This window comes from Onychostruthus taczanowskii, unplaced genomic scaffold (genome assembly GCF_017590055.1).
Source record: "Onychostruthus taczanowskii isolate IOZ18803 unplaced genomic scaffold, ASM1759005v1 scaffold25, whole genome shotgun sequence".
Lineage (NCBI taxonomy): Eukaryota > Metazoa > Chordata > Aves > Passeriformes > Passeridae > Onychostruthus > Onychostruthus taczanowskii.
Window position 1 is genome coordinate 1,919,091 of NW_024499796.1, and position 25,424 is coordinate 1,944,514.

Below are 25,424 nucleotides of genomic sequence, written 5' to 3' on the forward strand. Positions count from 1 at the left end.
ATCTCCACTATAAGCAGTTGGTTTTCATCCCTGTGATGCTGTATATGACTACAGCGAGCTGGATCCTGTCATTGTGCTGTGTCTGAGGGTGGAGGGAGGCTGCCTTTAGGTCAAGGGAAGGCTCAGCCGTGGAAGTCATTCCCAGAAATGCATGGAAGCTGCTGCAGCCTTGTCAGGATTGGTGCAATGCATTGGTGCTGTGATCCAGCAGATCCACAGGGACCCTCAGATGTCCCCCTCATCTCAGCACAGCAGTGGTGAGGTGTGAAGGGCTCAAAGCTGGGAGTCCCTGTGGTCTGAAGGAGGGAAAGAGAGAGAAAAAAGGGAAAAGAGAGGGTGGCACCTCGCCAGCCCCAGATGGGGGAAGGTGCCGTGGCTGCGGCACCACCTGTGCCTCCGGAAGCAGCTGGGAGTCCAAAGGGCACAGCAAGATCACAAACCTGTGGGCACCAGGCTTGGGAGAGGGGCAGAAGCTGCAGCTGCCTGCCAGGATTTCCAGCCAGCCCCCTGAGCACTCATTTCCCCTCTGCCTTGCCCTGGCTGTGTTTGAATTCTCTGCTCTCACCCCACCTGTGTTTCCTGGCTTGCACAGGGAAGCCCAGCTGCCATCCATCTCCCATCAGGGTGTCTCTTACCCAAGGAAGGCTTTGCAGCCCAAAGTGTCTCCAGCCCCCAGCTGTGCACTGGAATTAGGCCAGGCAAACCCCCAGACCCTGGTGGAATTTAGCAGAGAGAGATCCCATGGGGCTGAGCAATTGAAAGAGGCAATTCCCTCCTAAAAGGTGACTGCTAGGTTAGGAGAGAGTGTTTCCCTCATTCATATTTTATGATACATCACAAGACTATTTATATCCAGCCCCTTGGGATTCAAGGTTTGTCTCTGGGAAGTGGCATGGGGTGTTGGGGAGCTCTGGGAGTGCTGGGACACAGCTCACTGAGATGGGGCTGCTGATCCTCCTTTGCTCACACGACAAAAGCAGCTTCAAAAACCAAAGCCTGCACTTGTTGGGTTGTTCTAGAAAGTACATAGCCTGTCCTCAGCTCCTCTGGGCATTTGCCTTGGGCTTAAAATAGGGAGAGAAGCAACATTCCCAGGAAGGGTGGTGAGAAGAGGCTGTTCCCATGTTCTCCGCTCAAGCCTCTTCAGCTGAATGGGAACCCAAGATCTGATCTCAGTTCTGCAAGACAATAGAACATCTGTGTGTTCAGCCTTCCTGATAATTACTACCTCATTTTTCCCCATTGTCTCTGGAATTTACATGCTATTTTCTTTGGAGCAGCAGAGTCCTTGCTAGCTGTCATTTTTCTGTCCCAATTATTTCTTTGTTGAGCTGCTTAGAGGAGGATCCTTAGCTCAGGAGCTTTTCCTGTACCAACCTTCACACCTTCTCCCCTTCAAAACCTCAGTGAAATCAGGTGCTGTATCCTGCGAAATAAATTATGGAAATCACTCAGGAACTGATGTTACAGAACACAGTAGTTGCTTGGCTAATGTTTTTTAGGGCATTTTTGTTTTCTTCATGAAACTGTTCTTGCAGAACTGTTCTGCCCAGGAGGAGGAGGGGAGGAAGGTATTTTGCTGCCTGCAAAGTGTGAACATTTGTTCCCCCTGGCTCCAGCAGAAACCCACTGGGGCCAAGAAATTGTTTTCTGTAATCCAATAGGTGTCAGGGGACCTTGGTAACCTTTTCCTGCACATGTGAATTGGTCTCTGAAAGGAAGAAGAGAATTTTCTCACCAATTTAACCAGCTTTTTCTCTGTTTAGGAGTTGCTTCCTGAATTGGGATCGAAGCTGAATCTGAAACAGGTGACAATTTTAATTGATGTTGTCGCATGTTAAGGTGGTTTTTGAGCAGAGAGTATCATTTCTGCTCCCCTCCTGAATAGAGCAGTAACACAAGCACTGCCCTTTTGGGAGAATCTTTCTTTCACTGCTAATCCATTTTACAGCTCTGTTAAGACCCCAAAAGTTTCCAAGGCCAGGCAGCAGACTGAAAGGCAAGTGTGTGCCTGTATGTGTGTGCTGTGCTTGGAGAAGGCCCCTCCTGCTTGGGAATCAGCTGCTGAGCTCAACTTCAGTAAAACATAAGGGATAAAGGATGGTAAAGGTAGTGAGAGCATCCCAGAGTTACCTTGGAGACAGGAGGAGCAGATGGATGAATTGGGAATCCCAAGTTGTGTTTCCTTTCCTTGATGACCACAAGGCTGGAGTTTGGGGTGTGTGTCTCTGGTGGTATTTTTTTATGCTGTGCATATTTCCTGGGTTAGGAAATAGTGCAAAAATCCTTTAAGTGAGTGTTTTGGCCTGATTCACAGTGTGTCCCCAAAATGCCAGGTGCCAGTTTAACTGGGGAAGACAGTGTGGGCAGGGAGGAAGAGCTTGGAGCAGGAGATGCTTTGCTTATGTAGGTCTTTCGACCAATATTCATCAAACTATTCCCTTAAGTGGCATTGCCATTAAATACCTGATCCCAGAGCTTTTAAACTGCCTCCTTTGTGGTGCTGCTGTGCTGGCCTGGGCTGGAGCTGCTCTGCAGGAGCCTCTGGCCTGGAGAACACCCTGTGGCATCTCTTGGGGCAGGCAGGTGGCAGCCAGGGGATTACAGGGGTCTGGGATTGCTCAGCAAGCTCTGACCCTCTCATGTACAGGAAACAAAGCAAAGGGGCAGAGCCTGATGGGGGTGATGATAACGGGGATATTGTGTCCTTGGGGAGCACTTAGAAGGTCCATCCAGGACCCTCTCCAGAGAGATATCCAGGTGTGCTCCACTGAACTGAAAGAGTGAAGTCTATGTGTGTGAGTTTGGGCAGAGTTAAATATAATGGAATCACAGAATATCCTGAGCTGGAAGGGACCCCCCAGGATCACCCAGCCCAGCCCCTGTCCCTGCCCAGACCCCCACCAAGCCCACCCTGGGCATCCCTGGCAGCGCTGTCCAAAGGCTCCTGGAGCTCTGGCAGCCTCGGGGCCGTGCCCATTCCCTGGGGAGCCTGGGCAGTGCCAGCACCCTCTGGGGGAAGAACCCTGCCCTGAGCTCCAGCCTGAGCTGCCCTGGCCCAGCCCCAGCCGTGCCCTGGCTCCTGTCCCTGTCCCCGAGCAGAGATGGGAGCTGCCCCTCGGGAGGAGCTGCAGCCCCGGGGAGCTCTGCCCTCACTCTGCTCCAGCTGAACAATCCCAGGGCCCTCAGCTGCTCCTCACGGGCCCCTCCAGACCCTTCCCCATCTTCCCTGGTGGGAAATCTCGTTCAGGAGTGCTGCCACTGGGCTCCTTAAACAGCGGGCTTGCTGCAGAGGGAAGTGAGAGTGAAGGCTGTTGTGCAGAACATTTAACCTGATATTTCACTGCTGGTGCTGGAGGCGGCGGTGCTGGCTGGAGGTGCAGCCCCAGCTCTGACCACAGCCCACAGAAATAGCAGCCCTGGCCCCAGCAGAGGGGTTGGTTAATGTAAGGAGCCCTGGTGGCACATCTGCCCTGGGCTCCCCTCTTTCGTTTTGACTGATGTGTGACACTCCCTTGCCTTGGGGCAGTTTGGTGCAGGAGGGGACAGGGATGAGATCCACACCCCTGAGTGCTCTGCTTTAGAAACACGTGGAGTGCAGGTTTGGGGCCACATCTTCACTTCAGCTCAGTTCTACCTGGCTGCCTAAATCACGTTTTTATGTAGGTATATGACTGCGCTCAGATCAGTGCAATTGTAATCAAGTCACCATGGAATCCCCCATCTAATGGGCACATATTAATCAGCAGATGAAAGGTGGCTCAGCCTTGCAGCTGCTCTGATCTAGACTAAGACCAAAGCCTTGCGGGTTTGTTGCTCCAAGGTGAGGCTTTATCAGGCTGCTGAAATTCAGCAGTGAAAAACACAATCCTGCAGCAGCAGAGAAAAGGCAGAGCAGCACCACTACAGCTCCTACAGGCACTATCATCTGCTTGTGATCAATTTTTTATAGCAGACTGATATTTCTTGCTTAACCACCACTCACCAGTTGTTAGAGGCAGATCCCCCTGGGAGCTGCTGCTTTGTGCTCTTCAAAGGCAGTGCCTTGGTACAAATTTCCTGACCCTGTTCCTGATGATGGAGAGGCAGGGCTGCTCCCTGGCAGCTGCCCTGTTCCCTGTGGCAGTGCTGCTCAGCTCACTCCTCCTGCCCCGTTGGCTCTGCTTTGCAGCTCGTTGTGTGCTGGAGATGAGAGTCCTGCGAAGCAGAGAACTAAGGGAGCCCACAATCTAAGCCTGAGGTGATTTCAGGCATCAAGAGCCCTTCTGCAGAGCTCTTGGAGCTGCCCTGCTCCCAGGCAGGACCTGTGCCTGTGTCCTTCCACCAACACTCTGGTTTCTCTCCCAGCTTGCTGGTTTTAGTGATGGAAAGACCCTTTAAATGCTGGGCAGTGGGAAAAATGTCATGTGGGGTTTATAGAGGCAACATGAGGCTCCATTACTGAGGTTGGTTTGTTCTGTAGTTTTGCTTGCACGGAAGAAAAACAAAACAGCTGAGGATATTCTGTCTTTTGCCATTTTAAATAACTTCCCCCTGCTGCTGTCGGGGACTTCTGTACCAATAATAGAAATACAGTTGATCCCATTAAAATGTAGACAGCACTTGAGTTCAGTTTTTGTAAACACATCAAATATCGTGTTCTTGCCCCAGTCTAGCCCATTTTCTTGGCTGTATTTCTCACAGTGGAGTTGCACATAGTGGTGGTCCCATTTTTGCTGTTTCCAGGTACAACCATTGCTAGAAATGTTGGGATATTTGCCCACCTTCTTCACTATTCCCTACACAAAGTTGTGACTTTGCAGTCATTAGCACAGGATGAGCTGATACCACATGAGAAGCTGCAAGAATGAAGATGTTGGTGCTGCAGTTTCTTTTTCTGTCTCTTTTACAGTCCTTTCTTGGCCTCCAGTAGCCCCCAACATGTGACCACAGGGAGCTCAAACTGCATCCTGGAGTTTCCTTTTGCATGCCATTCTGCTCTCAGTGCTTCTCTCAAACTGTGGATGAAACCTGTTCAATAAGAATAGCAAAGATGTGATTGTTTGGTGTAGCTGAGAACCAGGAAAGGTGCTGAGAAAACTGACTTAAAAATTTGTGCTGATCCTTTTTATTGCAATCCTTAGATGTAATATTTTTATACACACGAGAGATCTTTTCACCCCTTTCTGGGAATTTTTGTTTCTTACCATTGCTGCACATGCCTCCAAGTAAATCTTTATTGCATGAGACTTAATTTGATTTAAAAAAACTTTTAGCAGAATTGCTAAAGTCACGTTTAGCAGTTGTTAGGCAGCCTGTTGAAGATTTTAAATTTATTTCTGTGTTGTAATTACAGAGGCAGAGAAAAACCATATGCTAATAACATATTACTTTTAAATTTAAAAATTGGATTGTATTCTTCCAAGCAGCCTGGCATGGGCTGAGTATGAATTCCTGGTGTTTGGCAGTAACAGCACCTTTTATCAGAGAGCAGTTGCAAAACCTGCACTTAAAGGACACAAAATGCAGCCCTTGTTTACACTTGTGCCAGTTCTGCCTGTCCAAAACTCATTTTTCTAATTTTAAGTTAGAAATGGAAAGCATTGGATATATCAGGGGACTTGGGAATTCTCAGAATAATTGTGTAGCCAAGAGTTACTGTTAACCTTTAGATCCATAAACTCAGGACTTTTAAGAGGTATAAATAGTATTGTTGAGACTATTCTTGGCATACTGTGCCCTGCACTCCTGACGTGCATTTTTTAAGGGGTAAAACAACTGGGAGCAGACTCAGGAGTGATCCAGAAAATGATCCTATGGCCACTTAATTTGCTCATTCTATCTATGCTAATAACATATTACTTTTTAAAAATTTAAAAATTGGATTGTATTCTTCCAAGCAGCCTGGCATGGGCTGAGTATGAATTCCTGGTGTTTGGCAGTAACAGCACCTTTTATCAGAGAGCAGTTGCAAAACCTGCACTTAAAGGACACAAAATGCAGCCCTTGTTTACACTTGTGCCAGTTCTGCCTGTCCAAAACTCATTTTTCTAATTTTAAGTTAGAAATGGAAAGCATTGGATATATCAGGGGACTTGGGAATTCTCAGAATAATTGTGTAGCCAAGAGTTACTGTTAACCTTTAGATCCATAAACTCAGGACTTTTAAGAGGTATAAATAGTATTGTTGAGACTATTCTTGGCATACTGTGCCCTGCACTCCTGACGTGCATTTTTTAAGGGGTAGAACAACTGGGAGCAGACTCAGGAGTGATCCAGAAAATGATCCTATGGCCACTTAATTTGCTCATTCTATTAAAATTATTGAAGAGAAAATTTAAAAAGAAAAAAAAAGAAGTTGGTCATACTCCATAAGTATCTCCTGGGAGTGAGAGGTTCTGATGAGACAGGGCCTTTTAATTTAGTTGCAAAAACATAATGCATTTAATTATTTGACAGTGAGAGCAATTAAGCGTTGGAACAACATATCAAAGGCTGTGGTGGATTTCTCATCTTTGAAATTGTTAATCCAAGACTTGCTGCCCTTTTAGAAAAGCTGTGGCAATTGAGCCATAAGTTATGGGCTTGCTGCAGGAATCATTGGCACTTTGATGGCCTTTTGCTGTGGGTCATTTCTGATTATCATTAGAGCTTTGCTGGGCCTGCCTCTGCCAGCACCACACACGTGGCACAGCCTAATTAGGGGAATCAGCCTCTTCCCTGTTTGTTCCCAAGGTCACATTGCTGGAGAGCAGTGGCCTGTCTGAACCTGAGTGCTTTTATTGCTTCCTGCTTTTTATTCCAGCCTGCATTCCTCTTTCTGTTTGGGTTTTTCAGCTGTTGCTTCACAAGTCCTGTAAAGAAGAGTTCTCCTGCAAGTAGAGCAGCACTTAAACCTTAGAATCATGGAATGGTTTGGGCTGGAAAGGCCCTTAAAGATTATCCAGTGCCACCCCTGCCATGGCAGGGACACCTCCCACTGTCCCAGGCTGCTCCAAGCCCTGTCCAGCCTGGCCTTGGGCACTGCCAGGGATCCAGGGGCAGCCACAGCTGCTCTGGGCACCCTGTGCCAGGGCCTGTCCACCCTCCCAGGGAACAATTCCTAATTCCCAATATCCCATCTAACCCCACTCTTTTTCAGTGTGGAGCCATTCCCCTTGTCCTGGCACTCTGTGCCCTCGTGAAGAGTCTCTCTCTTTCTTGCTGCTCCTTCAGGTACTGGAAGGCCACAATGGGGTCTCCTCAGAGCCTTCTCTTTTCCAGGCTGAGCAATCCCAATTCTCCCAATCTTTCCTTGTGTTCTGCTGCTTGTTCTCGTGTTTTGCTGGAGCAGCTCTGCCAGACCTGCCTGCTGTACAGCTGGATGCAGTGGGGATAAATCAGAGGGCAAATCCAGTGTAAAATGGCACAGCAGAGGCAGCTTTCACCCCAATGTCTGCTGACTCTGTGGCAGAGAAGGACAAGCAGGGACTTTGTTTTGTGTTCCTCCGTGTGTTTCCTTGTCTCACCAGGTACCTCCTTGCTGGGCTGGGACAGGAAAATGTTTCAGTGAACTGGACTAAGGGGCCTTGCCTTGACCTTGGCTTCCCTTTGCCACACTTGACACAAAAGGCACAGGAATAAAAGCACCATGAAACCAAGCCATTACTGTTTAAAGAATAAACAGGGATGGAAAAAGGAAACACAAACACAGTCTGGACCTCTGTGTCTGAGGCTTTTAGGGTACATAAAATGGACTTAGACACACAGGAAGGGGATTGTTTCCTAAATTAGAGGAGGAAAGCATTGAAGTAACATCAAAAGCTGAGAAATGGCACTGAGGGACTTGGTGCTGAGTGGTGGACTTGGCATTGCTGGGTTAATGGCTGGACTTGGTGACCTTAAAGGTCCTGTCCAACCTAAATGATTCTCTGTGGAGCTTTAGGAACCCTTCTTTCATAACCTGAGGTGCAGGATTTGACTTTGTCTTGGGTACAGGCTCAAATCAGAGCAGGTGTGAGTGGCTGTGGTGCCTGGGAGGGGCTGCAGGAGCAACTACAAAATCCCCTTGGTTTGTAGTAGGTGCCTGGAGCTACCTGGGGCCTGGAATAGCAGCAGCTGGAGTGGGAATAGGGGGTTAAGGGGAGCCTGGACAGCTCTCTGTGGATGCACCTGTGTCACAAACTCTGCTTTGGCTGTGGTTGTTGTGTGCTGGGCTAGAGGGGGAGCCTTTGCTGAGGCTCAGTGGTGCCAAGTGCTGTCCAAAAAGAAAATCCCTTTCCTTTGCTGCCTGCTCCTCTAGAACAGCTCTGCAGGAGTGTTGCTGAGCCTGCTTGGTGTGACAGGCAACAAGTGCTGCGGTTGAGTTGGTTCCTCTTCTCCAGAGGCACCCAGAGCTGTGTAAACAGGCTCTGCTCCTTGTCATTACCTCTGCCAGGTCACCTGTCACCTGCACAGCCTTCAGCCCGGGGGGAGTCACTCAGCCAGGCTGGCAGTGTTTGGGCAAACCCCCTTTTGTGCTGCAGGAGGGGCTGTGTGCTCCTGCTGGGAATGTGCTCCTGCCTTCAGATGAAAGGGATTTTGGTTGAGAGAAAGGACTTAAATTAATTTCCTAATTTTTTAAAATTACTTATTCAATGCAAAAACTCAATTTAATTGCCTTTTGTTGTCCAGCATGCAAGTAAAGACCCCAAAGATGGGAGAGACAGCAGAGATCAGAAGGAATCCAAGGAGAAGGAGTTTGAGAACATGCTGGACTTTGTGAAGCCGTTGTCGTTGCCCTCTCTCCCGGGCCTTCACCAGTCACTACCTCAGAACCAGAGCTATGTGGCCACCACCAAGTCGCAGACAGGTAAAAAGGGAAGGGCTGGAATGTTGGAGTCCTGAGCAGCTCCCACCTCCCAAACCTGTGTGTGGGGCTGAGAGGGAGATGAGGTTAACGAGGATTAAAAGTCTGGTAGTAACTTTTTGCCACTCAGCCTCCTCCAGGGTTCCCTTCCCTTTTTTCTATGAAAAGCTTTTCTTAGAGGAGACGCTCAGATCCCTTTTTCCTCTGGGATGTTCTGAAGAGGTTTCTATCAGTTCTGTAGGGCTTTGAATATCTCCACAGCTGCTTACCAAGAATTACAACCTTCTAAATAAAATTCATTGGGTTCACAGAATTTTTTAGTGGTCTCTTCATAAATTCTGGTGAAATTTCATTACCATGGGAGAAATGCTTCCAAGGATCAGGCTGTGCAAGTGCAAACAGAAACAGTGCTGAAGCTGGCTGTTCCTAAAAGAGCCTGCACCAAGCATCCTTCTGCTGTGCAGTCACCTAAGTCAGCAGCAGGCAGGGAGCTGTGATGTCTGGTTTGATTAGAAGGCCAAGAGGGAGACTTAGCAAATTAAAACCCAATCAAAGGAGTGAGAGGCATCAAACAGACTTCCATAGTAGGTGTGAAATGAGGTTAAATGGCAACCAGCTCTTTATGTAAGGTGCCTTTTCCCTGTGTGTTCTTCAGTTACTGTCAGATTGCTTCCATTGTCAGTTGATATTGTTGGCCTTGCAGTCTCAATTTGAGCAATTGGATCCATTCAGCCTCCTACAACACCAGCAGCACTGCCAAATTCAGGATAATTTAAGGATTTGATGCTGTGTGAGCTGATGGAGGGGCCAGAAGGACCGTGCAGAGGGCACTCAGAGTTTGGGCAGCTCTGCAGCCCTGGCAGCAAGCTGTCTGTGTGTCTGCACATCCGTGTGTGTCATCTTCTGCTTGACTTGTAAATAAATCTGTTGGAGTGGGAAGTTTTCCCAGGTCGTGCCCTCAGGTGTGATTTCATAGAATCACAGAAGGTTTGGGTTGGAAAGGACCTTAAAGCCCATCCAGTGCCACCCCTGCCATGGCAGGGACACCTTCCACTGTCCCAGGCTGCTCCAGGCCCTGCCCAGCCTGGCCTTGGGCACTGCCAGGGATCCAGGGGCAGCCACAGCTGCTCTGGGCACCCTGTGCCAGGGCCTGCCCACCCTCCCAGGGTACAATTCCCTCCCAGTATCCCATCCATCCCTGCCCTCTGGCAGTGGGAAGCCATTCCCTGTGTCCTGTCCCTCCAGGCCCCCAAATTTTGATACTTTCCAGTGCAGCCCCTACTCCCTTTGCCTTCTTTTCATTCCTGAGCAAACTTTGGGTTCCTTCTGCTTCTCTTTTGCAGCTGCTGCAGTATCTCGGAAGAAAAAACGGAGAATGGGAACCTATAGCCTGGTTCCCAAGAAAAAGACCAAAGTGTTAAAACAGAGAACAATGATAGAGATGTTCAAGAGCATAACTCATTCCTCTGTGGGTGCCAAGGTAAGGGCAGCACTGAGCTCACTGCACATGTTTATTGTCACTTGCCTGTCCCTTTTTTTGGACACCAAACCCTTGTGGAGGTGCAGGGATGTGCTGGCTTGTTGGGATCAACATCTTGCCTTCTGAGTCTCCTCTTCCCTCTGGCAGCAGCTTCCTGCCCAGAGCAGCCTTGCTGCTTTGGGAATGACTGTTCCAGAGGGGCTGTTCAGGTACCAGCTGCTAAACAAACCTTTTCCAGTTAATGTTCCCCTTCTGTCCTGTGAATCCTGGGAAACTGGAGAGATTTCAAGCATGCCCCTTTTTGTTTCGGTACTCAAGGTCTCATGTTGCTGCCTGAGGCTGTACAAAAAAACACTTGCTTGCTTATAAAAGTTGGACTCACTCGTGATGAAATTCTGTTTTTGCTGTGACCTGTGCCCTGAAGTTTTGGTCTTAGAATTCAAGGAGAACAGTGCTAGGATTTCAAGGAGTGATGTGAAAATCTCACTGTGATGTAACTTCCCTTTCCATTCCCTAGAAACCTTCCTGCATCCTTGGTGGAGCTGCCCCTCCATGCTAGGATGGGGTTCTCCACTAACCATTGTGCAACCACATGAGTCTGGAATGACTCCTCGTGGTCCCCAGGTCCAAGAGGGTGAGGTGACATATGGCAGGAGCTCTGGAGGGACACAGAGCCAGCTTTAGAGGAAAATCTGGGATGGATCCAGCTGCTCTGTCCCAGGAATTGATGTTGTCTTTGTGTCCCATGTGCTTGGGTGACTTCCAGAGTGACAAGGAGCTGGGGGATGGCAGCCCCCATGTGAACGGGGAAAGCATAGATGTGGACTCTGAGGAGGAGGACTCGGATGAGTTGGAAGAGGAAGATGATCATGGAGCAGATCAGGCAGCCATGTTCCCTGTGGATGACAACAGGACCTCCAAGGACAGCGCGTCCGACGCAGACAACGCCAGGAAGGTGATTCCTGTGCCCTGAGCAGGGCCTGAGGAGCAGGGTGGGGTAGCAGGGATAGGAGGGGCATGGATTGAAGCAATTTCTAAGGTTTTTTTCACCTGCAAGATGACAGAAGGATCAGCAATGGTAGAGAGGTCCTTTGTGACCATTTCCTGCTTCCCATTGCACCTGTGAGGGTCTCCCCACCTCCCCCCCAGTTCCAGCCCTACACAGTTCTGGGATGCACTCTGCAGAATCCTCACCATGTGTAGTTCTGGGATTCCCTGAACCAACAGGAGACATCTTCCCAGTCGTGCTTGGGAAAGCACTAAAATAATCTAATTTTTTTTTTCCCAAATTTTGATACACAGTACAGGCATGAGGCTGGTTTGGGATTATCAAAGAAGTTGAAATTTAGTTGGAAAACTTTATTCTGGAGTGGAATTTTTTTTTTCTCCCTCTGTCATCCCCATGGATGTTCCGTGATGTGATTGGAACTCATTGAGCTCAGTGCAGGTTGGGGCTGGGGGTGCTCTGATGTGTGTGGGGCACAACAGGATGCTGGGGGATGCTCTGCTGGGATCACCAGGGTGGAGGGGGATGCTCTGTTTTGGGAGACCCGACTTGACTGACCCATTCTGTTCTTGGGCAAATGGTGGCTGCAGATGGATGATGGCGAGTCTGAGGAAGAGCAAGAGTCTGTAGAATCAGGGGAGGAGGAGGAGGATGGAGACGAGTCTGACTTGGTAAGCTGGGCTGCTAAATGTGTTTTTCAGCCCGTGGCCTGTTGACAATAATTTTTCCCCTTTGCACTGCTGCCAGAAAGAGAGAGAGAGAGCAAAGCCAAAGCCCTTCGGTTTCAAGTCTCCTTGACAGAACTCATTCTCTGAAACCACCCACACACAGAGTATTGTTTTCCACAAGATGCTTAACCCTGATCCATGGCACAATTAATTACATTCTGATGCTAACTAATGGGCTTTTGTTGTTTTCAACAAGGTGTTGACTGCTTTTAATCATTTGAATGTTAGCAGAGGTGTTTAAGGGTGCCTGAGTTCCTCAGATGCACAGTTGGCACCTGGTAGGAGCCAGCAAAGCTTTCTCACCAACCTGAAGTTCTGCTGGGGTGGGCTTGTTACCAGATCCACTGGCCCAGGCCACAGCCTAAATTCACTGTTCCTGGTGAGCAGCTCTTACCAGGGAGACAAACAGCACTCAGACAGACAGACAGACACTCTCCCTGGGACCTTGGTCATACAGCACCAGGTCAGGACTTTCAGCAGCTGCTGGGGATTTCTACTTCTTATTTTTAGACAGTTGGTGAAGAGAACCTGGTGATTTTTTAATTTAGATTGTTTGTTGAATGTCTCTGTCTGCCTCCTTCCCCTTTTCTTGAAAACTGTCCTTCCACAGCCTCTCAAGCTGAGGAGCCAGCATTTCAGTCACCCAACTCTTCAGTCACCTTGAGAAAATTCTTGATGTGTTGAGCTGAAGGTGGAATCATGCTCACCGAACATATCAAGTGAATCCCTGAATCTCTTCAGGGTCTAGTTCCCCATGTTCTGACACTCCAGCAGCTCAGGAGGAGCAGGGGCTGTGCAGCCTGGCTCTGTTTTGGGTGGCTCAGGCCAGTCTGTTGTGTTAGCCCACACCAAGGCTTGGGCTGGGACTCACATCCAAACTCCCAGGTGGGATCTCCACATCCTGGACAGAGGTTTGAGCTCCGCTGAGTCACTCAGCTCCCAGACAGGACTGGCTCACACACAAACCTCTCTCCCATGAGCAGAGCGATGCAGCTGGGGTAAAGCCACGTGCTGAGCCCACACTCAGGGATTTTGGTGCAGCACAGACACCCTGGAGAGCCAGGGCTCAGCTCCACGTGTTCCCTCACTGGGACAGCAGGGCCTGGCACAGCTGCCGGTGAAGGTAGAGCCTGATCCAGCTGCTGGTAGTGGTACCAGGAGGAAAACCTCCAAGGCTTTGCTGGCAGCTGGATAAGCATCAGGAGCTGACAGTTTCAGTCTGAACATGAATTTTATGATTGATTCATTAAACCCTGGCAGGGCTGGGGTGCCTGATTCCTGTTCTGATGTTGACTTTGAAACCCCACCCCAGACAACTGAATTATTTTAAACCAAAACCCAAAGTCTGTTGAGGTTCATACGTGTGGCTGAGTATTTGCTGCATGACTGGTCTGTGCTGCCCTGTGCCTGGCTCAGGGAGGGGGCTGCTCTGCTGCTGTGAAGTTCAGTTCCCCTGGGTCCACTCCAGCCCTGCCAGGTGGCCCTTCAAGTGCAAAGTGGGTTTTTTTGTGGAGAAACATGAATATTTTAGTTTGAAAACCCAACTGCCAGAGCTCAAGAAGTGTTGGGACAACCTCCTGAGGCACAGGGTGGGGTGTTTGTGCAGGACCAGGAGCTGGACTTGGTGCTCTTTGTGGTTCCCTTACAGCTCAGGATATTCTGTGATTCTACAATTATTTTTTGGGAGAAACTGGAAGTGTGCACGTGCCTGCCCACTTGCAGTGCTGCTCATGAGTGTGGTGTGAGGGCCTCCATGGAAGAGAAAGTGCAGCCTGCCCTGCTGATCTGACAGGAAATCCACCCACACGTGTGCCTGGGTTTCCTTTTCAGTGCTATAAAGCCATCTTAGTACCCCTTGGTTTCAAAGCCCTGGTCCTTCTCACACAGCTTGAGCTGGGTGTGAGGGCTGTTCCACAAAGGGACCCTGGTGCCACCATGCCTGATGTGCATGTGGCCTCTCTGCTTCTCCAGAGCTCGGAGTCCAGTGTCAAGAAGAAGCTGCTGAAGAGGAAAGGGAAGACGGACAGTCCATGGCTGAAACCCACCCGCAAGAGGAGGCGGAGGAATAAAAAGAAACAAGGAGGAGTGCTAGGTAATTAATGGGCTTTTGTTCCTAAATTCCACCCCAGGGAACCTTCCAGGTGCAGGGGGAAGTACCTGAGGCCTGTAAGTCTGCAGGGCTCATGCTTCCTTCCCGAGGTTGGGCTGTGTGATGAGCCAGGCTGTGAACTTGCCCCTCACTGGCAGGAGCTGCTGGTGTCACTGTCACAGCAGAACTCGTGGCTTTGTCCTTGGAATGCTGGAGGAATTTTATTTTGTTCACCAATCCCTTTATTTTAAAGTATCAAAAAAAAGGCCTCATGGGGCTTAAAAAAATGAGGAAGAGGAATTTTATATGGGGAGATAGTGACAGGACAAGGGGGAATGGCTTCAGAGTGAAAGACAGGAAATTGATGTTATCTGTACAGGAGAAATTGTTCCCTGGGAGGGGGGGCAGGCCCTGGCACAGGGTGCCCAGAGCAGCTGTGGCTGGCCCTGGATCCCTGGCAGTGCCCAAGGCCAGGCTGGACAGGGCTGGGAGCAGCCTGGGACAGTGGGAGGTGTCCCTGCCATGGCAGGGGGTGGCACTGGATGGGCTTTAAGGTCCCTTCCCACCCAAAGCAGCCTGGGATTGTGTGACATGTGTCCACGTGGACTTCTGTCCCATGAGCTCAAGGGAGCATGTTGAGATGCAGAAGGAAAAGAAAGAACCACCCTGGAGTGGTGCTCCATGGCTTTTGTGTGGGTGTGTGCAGCTGAATGGAATGTGCAGCTTGGCTTTGCTCCTTGTGGATGAACCATAACATTTGGAAGGAGCTGCCTTGGGCCCATCCCAAGTGTGGGTGTTGTTCAGGGGGTCCCTCTTGTTTGTCCTGAGTCACTGAGCACCAGAGAAGGTTTCAGTGAGCCCTGGTGAGAGGTGAGGAGAAGCAGGATGTGATGCTTCTTTGGGAAAGGTATCAACGTGGGAGAGAAAAAGTGGGTAGTGCAGCTGTGCCTTCAGCCTCATTGCTGAGGTATCATACATCCACTGTCACCAAAGGGTTTATTTTCTTCTGGTTTGCTAATTCAGTGCAAAAAGGTCATTTTTGTATCAGTAGCTCTTTGGTACTTCTGAGTGAATTGACTATTTTTCAGCCCCTGCTCTGTGCCTGGGCTCTGTCACTCACCTGGCTTGCTCCTCTTCCTCCCAGGATGCCATAGGGACCCTTGATCTTGTCACAGCAAATATCTAATTCTGCATTTCAGATGCAGGCTGGTTTTCTGCCCATTCAGTAAAGGTGGGAGCTGGTATGGAAGGGTAAAATAACTCTCTTGGCCAAGCTGGACTGTCAGAAGCAAAGCAGGAGAGTAAGTGAAGCCAAGGGAGTGCAGAGACACTGGCAGTTCCCTCTCCCACAATCTCTCCAGCAGCAGCTCTGCTCACTTGGAGGCAGAACTTGACTTTTTTGTGTTTCTCCTCCGACTCAGCTGGATGTCACCTGTCCCATCCTCCTCCTGAGGTGCAGTTGGCTCTGCCTGGCCAGCATGTACCTGAGCCCTGTGCAGCAGGCTGGGGCAGGAGGGTTCTCAAGCCCTGGGTCATCCCTTCCTTGTGCCCTCGCAGAGGCTAAATTTGTCTCGTTTATTCCCTTTTCTTGTTCCCTGCCTGGGTGGAGGTGGTGGCTCAGTGGGAGCAGACCAGTGCCCGGCCATGCCCAGGTGTGGTGGTGGCACAATCCATGTGCTCTGCCTCATGGTTCCCGCAGGGAGCCTGCACAGCCCGGGCTCGGGGCATGGCCTCACAGCTGAGGGGTGGCTTTTCCTGTGGGGTCTGGGTGAATGCCCTGTTCCCATCCAGGTGCTGAAGCCTATAAAGCCTCGCTGGGCAGCAGGGAGGGCCCCAGCCAGGAGAACAGCATGGAGTACATGGAGGTGTCCCTGGATTCCCTGGACCTCCGGGTGAAGGGCATCCTCTCCTCACCGGCGGGAGGTGAGTGCTGGGGCTGGGCTTGGGTTGGCTTTGGGGTTGGAGCTGAGGTTGGGGATGAGTTGGAGGTGGGGATTGGGTTGGGGTTGAGGTTGGATTTGGGTTTGGGATTGGGTTTGGGTTTGGGGTCAGGGCTGGGTCAAGGCTGGGTTTGGAGTCTGGTTTGAATTTGAATGTGGGGCCAGGTTTGGGGTTGGGACTGTGTTTGGAGGTCAGGTTTGGGGTCGGGGTTGTGTTTGGAGTCAGGTTTGGGGTCAGGGTTGTGTTTGGAGTCAAGTTTGAGGTCGGGTTTGTATTTGGGGTCGGGTTTGGGGTCCCTTTGTTCCGCGGGTGGCGCCGTGCGGGGCCCCGGCTGCCCCCTGGCGGCCACAGAGAGCGCAGAGCAACGGGAACGGGGCGGGATCGGGATTAGGGGTGGGATGGGGGCTAGGGATAGGGATTGGGGATGGCATGGGGGCTAGGGAGCGGGATTAGGGATGGGATAGGATGGGGGTTAGGGATCGGGATTAGGAGTGGGATGGGGGCTAGGGATCGGGATTAGGGGTGGGATGGGGGCTAGGGATCGGGATTAAGGATGGGATGGGGGCTAGGGATCGGGATTAGGGATGGGATGGGGGCTAGGGATCGGGATCAGGGATTGGATGGGGGCTAGGGATCGGGATTAGGGATGGGATGGGATGGGAGCTAGGGATTGGGATTAGGGATGGGATGGGATTTAGGGAACGGGATGGGGGGGTAGGGCTGGAGTGGGGATGAGTGTTAGGATAGGGATGGGGATGGGGATGGGGATGAGGATAGATATGGGGATGGTTTGGGGTTGAGGATGAGTGTAGGGGCTGGGATAGAAACGGGGATGGCTTTGGAATGGGGGTGAGGCTGGGGATGTGGGTGGGGATGTTGGGATGGAATGAGGCTGTAGATGGGATCCCAGTTCCAGTGAGGCACTTTTGCTTGGGAATACTCTCACCAAGGGTCCTGCCAAGGTACTGCTCCATCCCTCCTGTCTCACTCAGCAGATCCCCTCCATTCCCTGAAATATGCTGATTCAGCATCCCCCCAGAGCTGCTGCCACTGGATTCTCTCAGGAATGGCTCTTTCAGCCTGGGAAGGGGAGGGGCTGGTGCTGGGCCCTGGGTGCTGAGCCCCAGCTGCTGCTCCCAGTGCTGAGCTCTCCTCGGATCTGGCATCCCCTGGCTGGATCCGCCCGTCTGCCCCCACTGCTCCCTCAAAGCTTGTCTGGCTCCTTTGATAGAGGCACATCAAAGAGAGGGTGGGAGCCTTCCCCACCAAGGGAGGGTCAGGAGGGATGAGGGATGCTTTCACCAGAGCCTCTGGATGTCAAACAGATTAGGGAAGTGACAGCTCGGAAGGCGAGGAATGAGCTTTGTGATTTGTGCTCCCAGAGAAAACTCTTAAACCTTTAAGATCTTGACAGGATTTTACATGAAAACAGCAAGGACTTTCCCTGGCCTTCTATGTCTTGAAATATCCCTTTGCTAGGCTTGGGCTTGCAATTTGTTGGCTGAAGGAATTCCTGATGGGATGAAAGGGGCTTGTGCTTGGCTGGCAGGGTCAGAGCCACGGGCAGGGTGCTCTGGGCAGCTGAGGAGGAGTCTCCCCCAGGGATGAAGTTAAATCTGCAAAACCTCACTGCAAGATAGCTCTCCATTCCATCCAAAAGCTTGAAAAAAACCAGCAAGCTTCCTTCTCAGTGTGAGTCAATCCCATAGCAGTGGCAGGGAAAGCTTGGGATGAAAGCTTCAGGATGAACCAGCCCAAAGGATTCTGTGCTGCAAACATTGCAGAGATGGTTTGGTGCAGAACTGGAAGAGGAGGGTAGTACTGGAATCAACCCCCTTGTCACTAGGCCAGTGTTTGGCAATCTTGGGTAACCCAGTGATTGATTTCAATCCAGAAATTCCCACAGTAACCCCCCTCAAAAGCCCTCATCCACCTTTCTACAGGTCTGTAAATGTTCAACATCTGAGAGCAGATGAGGAAAAGGCAAGAACATTGGAGCATCTTGCTGCTTCCTTTTCCCTGGTTTGTTCTCTTTCCAAAATAAATAATTTGTGGTTGGCTGACACCAAACAGTCCCAGGAATTTTGTTTTCCCATCTGTGTAATAAGCCTTTGCAAATAGGAGTTTGTGCTTTCCTGATCATCTCTATTTATCACTCCACTGCCTATTCAAATTTCCAGCTCTGGGTGGTTTCCTGCAAATTTCCTGGTGCCAGAGCCCAGTGTTGTGGGGAGGGGAGAGAGGCTGATAAAAACCTGCATCTCATTGCTTGGCCTTTTTGAGGTTTTCTCAGAATAAACTGATCTTAACTTATCACTCTTGATTTCAGCACAGTCAGCTGAGTGTGGCTGGACTTGGAAAAGTGCAGGAGGCTTTTGCAAACTCCAGCTGGTGTAAAAGGGTCTCTTTTACAGAGTGCTGCTAAAGCCTGGAGAGCATTTCAGGATATGGAATGGGAAGATGTCACAGGGCATGGCTGGTGTTGATGGACTGAATCCTTTCTCCTGGAAGAGAACTGGAGTTAATCCACTGGTTTTCTGTGCCCCAGGTCTCTCCAATGGCCCTGAAGCCATGGAAGTGGATGGTCTGCAGGAGGTGCCCCTGTGTAGCTGTCGAATGGAACCCCCCAAAAGCAGAGAGATCACCACGTTAGCCAACAACCAGTGCATGGCCACGGAGAGCGTGGATAACGAGGTAGGAGCCTGTCCTTTAGCTCCCCACAGCCTTTCCTGCTGAGGACAAGGCCAGAAAGAGTGACAAGCTGTGCCAGGAGCACGTGTGGGGTCACACAGGGGCTCTGGGCCTGCTAGACTGGGACCCACTGGTGTGAGGAATGGCAGGGCCGTGTCCCCCTCACTCAGCTGAGGGCTCCAGCACTCTGTGCCTGTCCCAGCACTGGGGTGAGGCCACTGGGAAGGGAGCAGCTCTGTGTTTGCGTTGGGAGAGGCTCTGGGTGGCTCTCTCAGGCTTGTCCTGGCCTGTGTGGCTGGATCTCGTTGTTGTAACATTCACACTTCAGGCAAAATGGGCTCAGGTACAGGAACCTGCAGCAGAGGGAGAAAATCCACTCAAGGATTGGAGCTGCTTTCCCTTGACTGCGAAGGAACTGCTGCAAGCCTTTCTGTGGCCAGGTGTTGAGTTCAGGAGCTTGGCATGGCCTCTGCTGCCTCAGCCTTTCTCTCTCCTCCTCTCTTTCTGTCCCAAAGCTTCCATGTCCTGGCAGCTGTGCAGCCCCAGGTCTGACAGGGGTTGCACTCGATGCCTTTGGGTCACAGCTAGGCTGCTTGGGCTCTGCTGGTTCCAGAAGTATGGAAGGAAGTGGCAGAAGTGACTCCATTCAAAAATCTGGAAAGTGAGAACTGCAGGGCAGGAATGCTCTGGATGGATTCTCCTTTTACTGGGTTTCTTTTCAGCTTCAGCCTCACTGCAGCACTCTCACACTCACCAGTAGTAGCACAAGGAGTGAGAATATCCCTAGTTCTCCTCTAGGATCCCAGGAGAAGGGTGGATGGAGGGACAAAGGGATAATCAGGATTATAGACCAGCTCTGCTTCTGTTAGTATGTGCTGGTATGTACCTGCAGAGAGAGGAATTTCCAAAGAATGGCAAAATTGATTCATTAAAGAGAAAATGTCCTGGGAGACTCATCAGAGAGCGGGGGGCCCAGGGTTTCTAAACAAACACAAGGTGTGTGAAAGAATTCCTGCTCCTGGCTATGGTGAGTTGGCAATTCTGTCCCTGGATAAATCACAGGGAGGAATAGCAAAGGCCATGCTTTATGTTAGATTCTTTTTGATAATGGGATAAGTGACTCAGAGATGTTAGAGGAATATTATATGTGTGAATAGTGGCTTCTCCAGACTGTCATGTCCTTGGAGAGTGTTATAAATAGTTATGAGCACCCTGCTGCACTCTCTAATGGTTGGAAAATAGCAATTAATAATGTTGAACTTGCTTTAGAGTTTCTAACAAATAATAGTGTGGCATAACAGCTCAGGGTCTTCCTCACATGGGCAATGCAGCTTTCCACATGTCAATAGAATTTCCTCAGCTCAGTAAAATTCCTCCTCAGGAAAAGATCCATGGTCCCCTTGTGCCACCCCTGCAGCCCCTGGGCTCGGAGTGGTGACAGGGATCAGTCTGGCCAAGGTGTCCCAACCACAGAAGTCTTTGCAGCTGGAATTTGGGAAAGCTGAACTGGAGATGCCAGGGTGAATGATGAACCTAGGTTAAAATCCATTATCTTTTCCCACAGGGGTGTTGCGTCTGCAGGAGTGGAATTTAAAAAAATCAGAAAGAAAGTTTAGTTTTGTTGAGAAAAAGCAGCAAATCCTTGGCTGGAGCAGAGGGACAGTCTGTGGCACTGAGTCCCTGACTGACTCTGTCATGAGCACAATAAATTCTCCACCTTCCCTCCAAGGGACCCTTCCTTGGAGCAGCCTTTCACCTTGATATTCCTAGTTTATAAATCTCCTTTGCCAGGTATTTGGGGAAAGCAAGATTATTGTCAAGGGAAGCTTGAAAGAGACACAGAGTGTCGTGTCATGCTGGCAGGTGACAGCTGGGCTGGGACAGTGGTGGCTGTAGGAGGTGCTGCTCCCTCTTGGTGCAGCAGAGCAAGGAACGCTGGCTGGGGACGGGGAACCCCAGTTCTGGGACCTGCTGCCAGTAACAGGACAAGGTGGGGCACGAGAAGGCATGGAGTGATAGGAAAAAGGGGATGCTTCAAGCTGAAGGAGGACAGGTGAAGATTGGGAAGAAATTGTTCCCTGTGAGGGTGGGCTGGCCCTGGCACAGGGTGCCCAGAGGAGCTGTGGCTGCCCCTGGATCCCTGGCAGTGCCCAAGGCCAGGCTGGACACTGGGACTTGAAGCACCTGAGACAGTGGAAGGTGTCCCTGCCCATGGCAGGGGTGGCACTGGATGAGCTTTAAGGTCCCTTCCAACCCAAACCATTCCATGATTCTGTGATCCTCTGATTTTTAAGCCCAGAGCTGTAGATTGGTGAAATCCTTTGGAAAACCTGCTCCAAACATGACTCTAGCTGAGCTCTCATGAAAGCCTGGCTCTTCATCCCTGTGGTCTGGGCAGGGGCCAGTGCTGGAACCAGTACAGACGATAACTTCACTGGCAATGAGGAGCAATTATTTTCCCCTCTATCTTCCTGTGACTGGGAGTTTTGAGCAGTAACAAGATTTAGTGCGTATGGTCTCCTTCTCGTGGTCACTGACACCCGCTCTTCCTGGCAAGAGGAGAGTGTGTGTTGTGTGAGTCAGGCCCCTGGGACTGCCCCTTCTGCTGCTTGGCTGTTGCCTATTTCCAGTTATGATTTTGTTGTTGTTGTTGCAAGGAACAAATGACTCGGGGTGCACATGCATGTTAGTTAGTAAATGATGCATTCCTTCCTGAGAGCAGCTTTCACAGCTTCCTGCTGCACTGCTAATGCTCTCTGGCACACAGCTGAATTCCTGTGAAAAAGCCAGGGCTCCTCAAGGCAGTGTGCAAAATCTTCCTCTGCACAAGCACAGGGAGTGTTGTGGTCTGCAGTAATTTCATTTCCTTTAATTTCTCCTGTTCCAGCTGGGCCGATGCACAAACAGTGTGGTTAAGTATGAACTGATGCGCCCGTCTAACAAAGTCCAGCTTTTGGTGCTGTGTGAGGACCATAGAGGGAGGATGGTGAAACACCAGTGTTGCCCTGGCTGTGGATACTTTTGCACTGCAGTAAGTTCGTGCTCTCAATCTAGGGAAGGGGGTACCTGTTGCAACAGCTGGAAGCTGAAGGTGGAAATGGTCCCTAAAGGGGTGTCCTGACTTCCTGGCATCAGCCCCACCTCGTTCCACAGCACGTCAGGAGGTGTGTTCAATAGGAATGTGTGTGAGGGCAGCTGAAATCATCACCTTGATCTTCCTGGAGACCCCCAAGGGGTGTTACCGAAGGGATTTCACATGCTGGAAGTCTTTGCCTTTGGAATTTCTTTGGAACAAGGGTTTGTTGTTTTCCTTTGTGTACAGATCAATCACATCCAAAACATGTCTTAGCTTGGTTTGTAAATGAAGCTGTGCCCCCACCTGTGTGTCCTGTCAGGATGGGGATCCTGAGTGATGGCACTGGACCAACAGTGTTGGAGATCTCAGTTAGGTTAGATATTAGGAAGACTAAATATTAAGAAGGAATTCTCCCCTGTGAGAGTGGGTGACCCTGGCACAGGGTGCCCAGAGCAGCTGTGGCTGCCTCTGGATTCCTGGCAGTGTCCGAGGCCAGGTTGGACAGGGCTTGGAGCAGCCTGGGACAGTGGAAGGTGTCCATGCCCATGGCAGGGCAGTGGAACCAGATGAGATTTAAGGTTCCTTCCAACTCAAACTACTCTGTGATCTCCTGCTGCTACTTCCACCTGTGCCACCGAGGCTTTTAAGGGACTTGATGCAGTCCTTTAGTGGCCAGTGTCCTGCTTTCCCTGTGGATAAAGCTGAAAGGCACCAACTGAGGCCTCATGGAGTGATGATGAGGCTTAATTGTGTGATGCTGGTATTCTTCAACTTGAGTCAAGGAAAGATGCTGCAGTCGTCTCAAGCATTATTGTAGTAAGTGGAGCCATCCTGGGTTTTCTCGCTGAGTCAAAGATCATTTAGAAGATAAAATCCTCAAAACCCTTCAAGGCATTTGCAAAGCTGAAATAAAGTTAATTAGATTGCTTGGGAGGACTGGATTCAGGAGAAGAGGGGGTTTGGCTGGCCTTTCCTTGCACTCTCTTCCATCTCTCAGTGCTGTGTGCTGGTGCACAGAGGTGAACCTGGAGTGTTTGTCTGTGCCACCATCACCAACCCAGGGCACAGCAGGGCTTCAGGAGCACTGACAGCACAGGCAGGGAGTTCTGGGCTCCTGCACAGCAGTTGCAGGGACTTTGCTAGAAAGGGAAAATAATTTGAAGAGGAATTGCCCAGTTTGTTGCATGAGCAGTGAGCTTGTTTGGGTTAATTAGGCTGGTCCAGGCAAAAGAGTCACATAATTTGGGTTACAGTGGGGTCAGTGACACATTCATGCAGGTTCTTGAATGGTTTGTGTAAGCTGTGTTTCAGGTAGTTTTAATGCTGGCTCAGCACAGGTCTGAAGGTTTCTTTTCCAGTTTTGGGGGCGTCCTTACAGTGCACTGGCACTTCTAGAGACACAAGCGAGAACTTCAAGCGTTAGAGGGAAGAGCTGGAAATCGGGACTTCTTTGTTCTGTTTCCCAAACACAATTCAAAATCTTGCTTTGCTGTCTTTAACCAAGTGAGTTTTTCCCCCTTTACCTTGGTTTTGTTCTCTTCTAAAGAAGTGGCAGTGCTTGCTTTACTGTATTGGACGCAGCAGGGCCGAGAGAGGTGGTGAGAGGAGTGGCATGGAGCATGTGAGGGGCGAGGCAGGGCCGAGCAGGGGCTGAATTCCTTCTCTGTGGTTTTTTAAGGGCACTTTCATGGAGTGTCAGCCCGAGAGCAGCATCTCCCACCGCTTCCACAAGAGCTGTGCCTCGCAGGTGAACGACACCAGCTACTGCCCCCACTGCGGGGAGGAGGCCTCCAAGGCCAAGGAGGTGACAATAGCCAAGGCTGACACCACCTCCACGGTGTCCCTGAGCTACGAGCAGCAGAAACCCGCCGCTGTGGAGGGCAGGGCCGACACCACCACGGGGAGGTGAGCATGGGGGCATGGGGGGATCTCAAACCTCCTGCCAGGCCAGGCTTTGGTTCGAATGGTTGGGCTCCTCCTGATGAGCTGAGTGCTGCCTCAGCTGCAGGAATCTGCAGGGGTGTTTTGGGTCACTCGCTGCCCCAGAGCTGAGGCAGAGGCTCTGGAGGTTGGGGGGGTTCAGGAGTTAAACCATTCCTTCCTCTTATTGCTAGAAATGGAATAATAATGGAATTAGTTGATATTGTCAGGTTTGATAAGTGACAGCCATTCCCATCTGCAGCTCCTGACTCGCACCCATGAGAGGAGGAAAACACAAATCAAACCAGCCCCGTGTTGTACTCTGCTCTGACTTCCCATCCCATCTGGCCTTGTTTTGGTGGCTTTAAGACTTGCCCATGTGCCTGGGTCTCCTGTAGCACAGAGTACATCAAGATGTAGTCAGAGGGCAGTGCAGTTCCTTTCTGGGGCAAGTTCTTACTGAAAAAGCTGTAAAATTTATTGGTTTAGGTTTCGATTTCAGTTACTCTTATCTGTGTTTAAAATGCATTTGCTTTTCTTTTTTGGCATAAGAGAAACACTGTTGTGTATTTTTAATGGTTGTGCTTTGGCTGTCTCTCATTTTTCCTCTTCAGTGGCACTGGGACGAGGTTGTCAGAGGAAGACAAGCCAGAAAGTTCGGCTGCTGAAGGGTTTGACATCCCTGGGTCTTCAGTTTTTCCAAAGCCTACTACTAGCTTGACCCAGGGACCAGTGAAAGAAACTCTGGAAAGTGCCCTGATTGCCCTGGACTCTGAAAAGTAAGAAAAAGACCATTGGGTCACTCCAGTTCCCAGCAAAGTTGCTTAGCCTAGAGAAAAGGAGATTTAGCTTTTCTGGATTTTGGTCCAGCTCAGAGCTTTCTTTTTTTCACTTCACTCATTAGTCATCCTCAACAGATTTGGGAGAACTGTTACAGCTCTAAATGTCTTATTGATTTCTCTGGAGGATTTAGTTCTTCACTGGCTCTTCAGCTGCAGCTGTAACTTCTGGGAGCTCCTGTTCACAGTAGTGAGACCCAGAATCTGTTGCTGAGCAGCACTGAACAGATCCAGCCCTCACTGGAGCAGGACTGCCTGGGGCTGGAGCTGGAAGTTTTAAAACCTCCTTCTGGAGACTTGTTTTTCTGTATCAGAGAATCACATAAGGTTTGGGTTGGAAGGGACCTTAAAACTCATCCAGTGCCCCCCCTGCCATGGCAGGGACACCTCCCACTGTCCCAGGCTGCTCCCAGCCCTGTCCAGCCTGGCCTTGGGCACTGCCAGGGATCCAGGGGCAGCCACAGCTGCTCTGGGCACCCTGTGCCAGGGCCTGCCCACCCTCTCAGGGAAGAATTCCTAATTCCCAATATCCCATCCATCCCTGCCCTCTGGCAGTGGGAGCCATTCCCTGTGTCCTGTCTCTCCATCCCTTGTCCCCAGTCCCTCTGCAGCTCTCCTGGAGCCCCTTCAGGCCCTGCAAGGGGCTCTGAGCTCTCCCTGGAGCCTTCTTTCCTCGGGGTGAACACTCCCAGCTCTCCCAGCCTGGCTCCAGGGTAGATGGGCTGCAGCCCTTGGAGCATCTCAGGGACCTCCTCTGGATTTACTCCAGAGCTCCTGGTCCTCCTCGTGTTGGGGATCCCAGATTTGGAGGCAGCTCTGCAGGTGGGGTCTCACCTGAACACAGGGGC

At 50.6% G+C, this 25,424-nt stretch overlaps 1 protein-coding gene across 13 annotated transcripts in view; it reads left to right on the forward strand.

Moving 5' to 3' along the window:
• Positions 1-25,424, forward strand: part of EHMT1 (euchromatic histone lysine methyltransferase 1) — a 119,239-nt gene that overhangs the window by 68,382 nt on the left and 25,433 nt on the right. For 10 of the 13 annotated variants that reach the window (XM_041406644.1, XM_041406648.1, XM_041406646.1 and 7 more), the window contains exons 4-14: positions 1,767-1,808; positions 8,632-8,809; positions 10,150-10,286; positions 11,053-11,241; positions 11,883-11,963; positions 13,992-14,112; positions 15,901-16,032; positions 18,599-18,744; positions 21,629-21,772; positions 23,496-23,722; positions 24,352-24,516. In XM_041406644.1, the coding sequence (XP_041262578.1) occupies positions 1,767-1,808; positions 8,632-8,809; positions 10,150-10,286; positions 11,053-11,241; positions 11,883-11,963; positions 13,992-14,112; positions 15,901-16,032; positions 18,599-18,744; positions 21,629-21,772; positions 23,496-23,722; positions 24,352-24,516 (1,562 nt within the window). The remainder of the gene's footprint in view (positions 1-1,766; positions 1,809-8,631; positions 8,810-10,149; positions 10,287-11,052; positions 11,242-11,882; positions 11,964-13,991; positions 14,113-15,900; positions 16,033-18,598; positions 18,745-21,628; positions 21,773-23,495; positions 23,723-24,351; positions 24,517-25,424) is intronic. The other 3 variants (XM_041406651.1, XM_041406643.1, XM_041406652.1) reach the window with 3 other exon arrangements.